The following is an 8,066-nucleotide window of genomic DNA, read 5'->3' as shown; positions in this document are numbered from 1 at the left end:
TTTTTGCAACATAGGTCATGTTGCAGAAAACGCCTTCTCCTCACGCATTGCAACAGCCATTATGTTTCAGAAACATAACCTTTGTCGCAATCCATGGAATTCCAACTGAGAGAGAATTAGAAGGGGAGAGCACGAAGAGAGGGAAAAAAGCAATAGCGCCTCCAGATAGCGCCGGGTACATGACGCACGGCCGCGGGCGGCCACCGTCCTACCCTACACCCTGTGCTAGGGTTTCTTATGCCTCCCGCCGACGCCGGCGCTGGTCTATCTCGTCTTTTGTGGTCTTAGGACCATGGAGGCGCGGTGGATCCCAGCCCTTGCCGGCGGGAGGGCTCCGTTTTCTAATGTTTTTTTGTGTTTTGTTAGGGTTTGTGTCCTGCTCAGAGATGTGAGGCGGAGGGGGCTCTATGCGGATGGAATTACGTCCTCCCCGTTTAGCCCCTGTTCCGGTGGTGCTTTTAGCATCGTCGGAGGACGTGTGGAGGTTTGTCTCCGGCGGATCTCATGGGATTTGGTCGGCGTTTGTCTTCGGTCGATCCACGTGGACCCGGTCTTCGTTCATCTGTGTTCGTGTGTCTACTAGTTGGATAATTCCGATCTGCGCTTCTCTACATCCACGGCGGTTGTTGTTCTGGTGCGCTGGTCTTATTGGGCCTTAGCACGATGACTTCCCGACTTTCTACTACAATAAGGTTTGTCCGGCTTCAAAGGGGGAGGGGCGATGACGGCGGTGCGCCTACGGCTCGCTCCAGTGCTTGTAGTCGTCGCTAGGTGGTATACGGACCTGGATGTAATTTTTAATTCTGATGTTCTCTATACTATCTTGACAATCGATAAATAGATCGGAAGTTTTACTCGTAAAAAAAGGAGAGAGCACACATTTCAATAACGATTGTGTTTCAGAAACATTATCAATGTTGCAATCCATCAAATCTCAATTGAGAGAGTCGGAGGAGAGCGCACCATGGGAGCTCGCGCGCGCGTGTGTAGAGAGAGAGGAGGGAAGTAGAAAGGGGCCGGCGACGGCGGCGCAGCTCGGTAGCAGCTCTATCCATGATGGATCCATTATGGTAGGTAGTGAGAGAAGAGATACTCTAGGGAGGTAGACGACCAGATAATATTCAGTGGCTAAGACGAATTGAGTCTTTGACAAAGAGATAAGGGATGAGGATGAAGGTGGTGTGTGGCCCCACAAGGGCATGTGCGTGGACTTGCCTCATCCAACGACGCACCGAGCAGCGGATCAAACAAGCGGATCGGTCGGCTAATGCAAATCTTTTCCCCACTAAAATTGCATTACATATAGAAGAGTCTGGTCATATGATACAGTATATGCTAGATCCGTCGAGGCTTTGTTTAAAGTAAGTGTTTTTTCAAGTATCTGTTGACTTATCTAGCAATATCAAAGGAATTGTGTAGTATTTAAACAACCAATTGTTATTCCATTCTCTAACTCTGCTCCTACCTAGTAACTTCTAGTTCTAATGTACTTTTCTTGTTCTAACTAAATATTCCCTATACTCATACTTCTATCAAAAAGCGCCGCCGCCGAGGAGACTCCGGAGATGGAGTATGAGGCTGCCAACAAGCAGAGGCGGGTCGAGCAAGAACCGCAAGCGACTCCGGCAGGCCTAGATTTCATCAGCAGCCTCCCCGATGATATGTTGATAGTCATCATCTCCCTCCTCCCAATCAAATATGGCATGCAGACAACCGTCCTTTTCCGACGGTGGCGCCCCCTATGGCACTACACCCCTCTCGACCTCATCAATGTCCACAAGCTCTGCCGTGGCAATCTGCAAGATAGGGCCGTTCATGTGAAAGAAAATACAAAATCCATTTTTCATGGTGTTTGAGGGTCCGGATTTGCCAACTCTAAATGATTTTACACAATAAAATCTTGTGGGCTAAGTTGGTTTGCTAGGTACGCATGTAGGCTACAGACCTAGGTTCGAATCACGTTCATGGCCTTCTTTGGTAGCTGCAAACCAGTCGTGGCCAAATTCACTGTTTTGACCTTGGCAGTAGGACTTAACTACGCCGTCACCCATGTTTAACTTGAAAAATACCCTACCGTCAGGGCCCTTGGCGGTAGGTTGTGCAAGCCTACAGCCAAAGAGCCTGGTGGTAGGCAGTGCAACATGATAAGTGTGTGCGACTGGCACGGCATCATTCATATCTTGTTTGTCCTGCCCGTCATATGTAGCCCTGCTGCCTGCCCGTCATAGGAAGCCCTGCTGCCTGCCCGTCCTGTAGCATCACCTTTGCTAGTGGTTGTGACGTATGGCCAGCCTGCTCGTCTTGTTGCGTGCTAGCGTGCCTAGACACTAGCTAGCTACTAGGAGGATGTCCGTGCCCACACATACTTAAATAATTGCATGCGAGTGCAACAGCATAAAGGAGGCGACACTCGATAGACATGGACTATATGCATGCATGGTTGTTGGGTATCAATGCAAACCCTACCGCCAAGGACCCTGGCAGTAGGGTATAATAGGCTACCGCCAAGAACCTTGGCGGTAGGGCCTTTTCCATACCAAATGGACATGATGGTGCCAGTAAATTCTACCACCAGAGACCTTGGATGCTACCCTACCGCTGAGGCCAATGGCCTACCGCCAAGGACGCTGACAGTAGGGTATAATGGGCTACCGCCAAGAACCTTGGCGGTAGGGCCTTTTCCATCCCAAACGAACGTGATGGTGCCGATAAATCCTACCGTCAGAGACCTTGGGTGCTATCCTACCGCTGAGATCAATGACGGTAGAAAAAGGGTCAGATCAATGACGGTAGAAAAAGGATCAGATCCTAAAATATTACGAACGAAGATGAGATATCTGGCTACAAGACTGCAGAGGGGAAAAGAAGAAGACAATGGAAAATGGAAAAGACTATTCATTCACTTGTTTCACACGATACATTCTCGCCGTTGGGTACCCCATTATCCACGGACGAGTGTATCCGCGGAAACGTTCACGGACAAATAGGGGGTGCACCATTTGGTGAGTAGAAAAATGCTGTAATTTAATTTGTGTGTAGACCGCCAGCTTCTGTATACTACAAACTGGTTATTAATCGAGATAAATTCTTTCATAGGCAACAATAATCACCAGCCCAAATCTTAAGATAATGTGTATTAATTTTCACAAGGAAATCATGCTGAACTTTACTCAAATTGACCAAAGAGAAGAACACAACATATGCATACTCAATTGACCAGAGAAGAACATAACATATGCATAACAAGCCTTGCAACAACAATCACCAGCCCAAATCTTAAGATTGAATGCGTATCTGCGTTTTGATTTTCAGAAAGAAATCATGCAAAACTTTACTCAAATGACCATAGAGAAGAACACAGCATATGCATAACAGTGTACTGAGAATCTTTACTTCGTATCTATTGAACTCAGTCATCAGACAATGCCAAGCGCATTATTGCCAGGTTCTGCCTTGCAGGTCCATTGCAAAATAGAAGTGCCCAACATCCTTACCAAACCTAATGGCTGTCAAATAACGGAAGAAATTGAAGCATTACAGCAGAATTTGAGTATTTAATCCTTCTGTCCAATATGCATCATCTAGTTCCCTGCAGACCTACACCAGCGAAAACAATTGATACCCATCAATAAATGAAAGAACATGCCATACAGCAGCTATAGACCACAAAAGAAAAAATTCTGAGCAGGACCCATTCCTGGACCCATTGACTACAGAAGACTTGCAATTGCTTTCAGACACTCATGTAACCAACATTTTCAACTGAACTCAATAGTTACAAGAAGTTCAACATGGTATTGAGTTCGGATAACTTGATGGTCACAGAAGTATGAAAATGATCAATAAGGTGGAAACCACAAAAATAATGGAATAGTCACATATAACCATGTCATGAACACCAAAAAAACATGTTAAATATATTCCGTAGTATAGCCATGCAACTGCCAAGAGCTGCACAAAAGCCTGCATACATAAGGGCTGTCTAAGTACGAAGGGCCTGATGCTTTAATAGGAAACCAGATGTGCACTGAAAAAGAATATCCGTGGGGAGCTAAGTTATTGCTCAACTCTGTAGGGGGCTAAGTTATTACTCAACTCTGCTCTCAAGTCTCAAGATAGTTGATATACATGATTCATGGAAGTTTAATTCATTTCAGTTAAGGGTAAAATGCCTGAGCTAATAGCTTAGTAATACTCTACATGCCACAGGTCACGGCATGTGGAGGAATTAACGATAATATATCACCTGTAAATGTAGCACGTCTCATGTTGTACACAGTGATGTATGCAATCAGTAGCTGAGCCATTTATGTTCAAGATTTGGTGGTCAAGTTCAAAAGAAAATTGTCATTTTACAGTGCTATGTATGCTACATAGGTAGTGTTATCTAAAAGTATATAAGCCTTATAGTTTGAACGTAATGAACTCCATGAGTTAATTCTGTAATCTAGCCTTCCATTTGTCAGTTTTCGTTCTTAAGTAAGCTCGGTGCCATTGTCAAAAAAGAAAGAAGTAAGCTCAGTGCCCATAAGAGATACATCTTGTACACAAACTTTGTTTAGCTTCTATATGTCCAAAAAAAATTCTATTCCACAAAACTGTAATGATGAGCAACTTCTTAAACCATTGCATCTGCATGAACAAAAATAAATATAATAATAAAGCAAAACTGTCTAACAGGCACAACCAAATAGAGATCAAATCAAAACCAAACCAAAGATTTAGTTTCAGTTCAAACTATTCCTAGTGTGCCGATATTTAACTTTAAACACTACAGTACCGACCTTGGCAGAGCTCGACAGACCAAACGAAATGCTCGCAAGGCCACGTACATTTCGGAGGTTCCAACGTGATTGTAAGCAGGCCATAGAAGAAATAAGCAGCAAGACAACTAACTTAACCCACGACCGATGCATGGAATTGGCATTTCTTCTTAGGCAGTAGAAATGGCTTCAGTGTAGTCGCCAATAATGGGTACTAAAACTGAGATGCAACTGAGCAACAGCACAGATCGGACACAAAAAAAAGGTGAATAGCACAGAGAAAATGCCAGAAACGATTTAGGCACCACTGCCAGCGAGAATCTAGTGGCAGACTGCATCAAATGGCTAACAATTGCTGCAAAAGTTTCCAAGTTCTACCAAGGAAGCAAGCCAGCTATAGGATAGAGAAATAGGTTCACATTACAGCATATAGATTCAAGATTCAAGATGCAGACCATATATTGCATTTCTTTGTGACCCTGATTGTTGACAAGGGATATGTTTTTCTGAACTTTTAGTTAAGATCAACTAACCCTGTCAGGTGCATTTTTGCATACGAAGAGTTCTACATGTCTCCGTAGGTACAAATAAAGGTAAAACAGAAGACTATGGAATCCCATCAAAAGATCCGGCTGCAATTACAGTGTCGAATTTAGATATCATAGGACCTGTGTTTTAGGAGAAACATTAATACATTCTACGAGAAGGTTGGTTGAGTCATTCGCTGATCCATCCATTTGACAAGCCAAATAATGAAACTGCTTTAAGTCTGATGAACGATTCTGCTTCTTCGATGGTGGTGCAATTCCATGATATAATCTTTGTCTATAGTTTTAGCTCCGAGTGCAAGCATGATAAGGCACTGCACGTTGCTGTTTTTGCATGGAGAGAACTATGGAAAAGACATGGAAAAACAAAAGATATGTGTTTCTGCATAGCACAATTTTCCCTACTCTTATGCAAACTAAATATAATTTCAGTGGGCCATCTAATCCAAAGATTAGGCAAACTAAATTACTAATGCCTAAGTGCTTGCTAATTACAGTATATAGCAAAATATAACTTCAGTGGACCAGCTACATACCTGATGGTCGTCGTTTTTTCAAGTAATGGTGCAGCCCCGGATACCATTTGCAAGAACTCGAACTCGTAGCCATCTCCTCTAAAGCCTTTGATTTCCACTTCTTGAAGATTGACTAAGGAGGGAATTTGCATAGGCTCATGGCATGGACAATCTGCTGTGCAAGCTCCTTCCACCTAAAACAAGTGTGTATTACTGCAAAGGTACAACTGAGGCAAGTAATATACACTTCAGAAATAAAGTTATCAAGAGTTTACCCAATTACCTCAGACCTCCGTAGAACAAGCTTAAGCCTTTGGGTAGCAATACGAATAGACTGTATGCCAAGTATATGCAGCACAATGGATCTCCAGGCATGCCCCGTCTGCCCAAGGGAAAGATGCAGCTCCAATGTACATAGGTCACCAACTGGTAGGTTTTGTATCTCCTGCTCAAAGGTGTGTTCTGCTTCAGTTGCACGTGAAGTATTCTGCAAAACAGGTTGGCATGCATAAGTATAATTTTGTTGGCAACTTGGATAAACTTGAGCAGGACAGGCGACATACGTAGGCAGATATATGCAGCGACAGACAAGTGCCATCCACATCATTGGTGACAGCACCCTCCCCTGTCTTTAAGCTCAGTCTCGTGAGTTGCCACAGTTCACCAATCCCAGTTGCCATGTAGGCGTACTTGCACTCCCACGAGAACTGCTCCACCATTGGAGCCGAGATGTTCAAGCTGCAGTTGTGGTGGGTGAAGACGGAAAGGTTTAAATGCTTCAGTGCGGGGGCTGCGATATCAATACTGTATGTGTCGTATTCGCAACGTTTCACGGCATTCAGAATATGGAGTTCCTGCAGGGACGCCGACTGAATGACGATGCGCCTGGCATCAAGAGATATGATCTTGAGCACGCGCAGACAAGGGCAGCGCCTGAGTAAGGCCTGAATATCAAGCAGGAAGCCCTTGAGCGTCAATCGCTCGAGCACGGGGAAGCTCCCAGCCAGCTTCGCAACAACAAGGTAAGACACATCAAGATGGACTGAGATGGCGCGGTGGAAACCAGGGAGAACCACAGGGCTATCGGATTCCGGATCTACGTTCCACGGGAGAATGAAACGGAACTCCTCCACTGGCGAGACCTCCGCGGCGGCAAAGAGGACCTTCGAGACGTCCTTGGCGTAGATACGCCTTCCATAAGGAACACAGATCTCGAGTACTCGTAATCCTCCGAACGCGGGGCGCTGCGCCCCAAGCGCGCCGAGTACCAACCCGAGCGCACGGATCGCCCTTCGAACAGACTTGATCTTTATCTGCTGTATACTGAACCTTGCCATGCTGAGGCCGCTCATCAGCGCACGCCACCGGCCGGAGAGGATGCTGGTGCGGACGGCATCACGGTGGTGATCGAGGCGGGCAAGGATGAGGTGGAGAACGTCGTCGGGTAGAGCACTGAGGTGATCGATTCCGTCTCCGGAATGGGTGCCTCCATGCGGCGGCGGAGGCGGGCCGCGCTGACGAACCGGTGGGTGCTCCTCCTCCATCGAAGTGCAGACGCGGGTCGCAGGAGGGAGGTGCCTGGGAGGCCGGAGACCACGGGCTAGGTCACCGGGACCGGAGGGGAGGGGAGGGGGGCGATGGGCGGCGGCGGTGAATCGCAAGAAATGGAGCACGGGTTAGGGCAAATCGGAAGGAAGAGGGGAGATTTTTTCCACCTAGCGCTGACCTGCGGGCCCAGAGACAGGAAGCACCAACGGCACACCAATAGCCCATCCGACGAGGCGACGACCCTGATAGCTCGCTGTGATGGTCCAATTGTCAGAAATGCACCTCGCTGGGAAGGGCCCGAGACGGCTTAGGCAACTCCAAGGAGCCGCCGACACGTTCGAAGCAAATGTATTAATGATCATTTTATGGGTGTCAATTCGACAAAAATCACGACTCAACACGTCGAAGCAAATGTACTAATGATCATTTTGTTGTCCACCCATTTCCAGGTTAAATTTGAGCTGGGTTTGCGTCTGCGTGGACACGTCGTTGATGTGTGCATTGTCATCCCATTGTCCTCCCTTGGCCCACTCACCGGTGGCACACCATCTCCACTCCATCGGATTCTAAAAAAAAACATCACTCCACCCTTTCTTCTCCCAAATCTCGCGCCCGCCCTAGAAAAATTCCATGGCCGACACAACCACCCCCGTCGTTGTCCCTACCGAAGCCGCCCCCGTCGAAGCCGCTCC

At 46.5% G+C, this 8,066-nt stretch overlaps 1 protein-coding gene across 2 annotated transcripts; it reads right to left on the bottom strand.

Moving 5' to 3' along the window:
* Positions 1-3,299: 3,299 nt before the first annotated feature.
* On the bottom strand, positions 3,300-7,613 carry LOC109743264 (uncharacterized). 2 transcript variants are annotated; one of them, XM_020302346.4, is made up of 4 exons: positions 6,390-7,593; positions 6,110-6,313; positions 5,848-6,020; positions 3,300-3,597 (listed from the first exon to the last, which is right to left on the bottom strand). In XM_020302346.4, exons 1-4 carry the CDS (start codon positions 7,368-7,370, stop codon positions 3,582-3,584), a joined length of 1,374 nt encoding a protein of 457 aa, XP_020157935.1. In that variant the 5' UTR covers positions 7,371-7,593; the 3' UTR covers positions 3,300-3,581. The 2 variants fall into 2 exon arrangements, with proteins under 2 accessions (XP_020157935.1, XP_045085943.1); XM_045230008.2 differs by lacking the exon at positions 3,300-3,597 and having other exon boundaries at positions 5,883-6,020; positions 6,102-6,313; positions 6,390-7,613.
* Positions 7,614-8,066: the final 453 nt, after the last annotated feature.

This window comes from Aegilops tauschii, chromosome 6 (assembly GCF_002575655.3).
Source record: "Aegilops tauschii subsp. strangulata cultivar AL8/78 chromosome 6, Aet v6.0, whole genome shotgun sequence".
Taxonomy (NCBI): Eukaryota; Viridiplantae; Streptophyta; class Magnoliopsida; order Poales; family Poaceae; genus Aegilops; species Aegilops tauschii.
This window is presented reverse-complemented; position numbering and strand designations above follow the sequence as displayed.

Bases quoted from the DNA above. Each gene is read 5' to 3' on its own strand.
- LOC109743264 (XM_020302346.4), bottom strand. From the start codon at position 7,370: ATGGAGGAGGAGCACCCACCGGTTCGTCAGCGCGGCCCGCCTCCGCCG. The intron at 6,314-6,389 runs GTATGTCGCCTG...CCTGTTTTGCAG, and splicing joins CGCTGCATATATCTGCCTAC to AATACTTCACGTGCAACTGA. The intron at 6,021-6,109 runs GTAATTGGGTAA...CACTTGTTTTAG, and splicing joins TTGTTCTACGGAGGTCTGAG to GTGGAAGGAGCTTGCACAGC.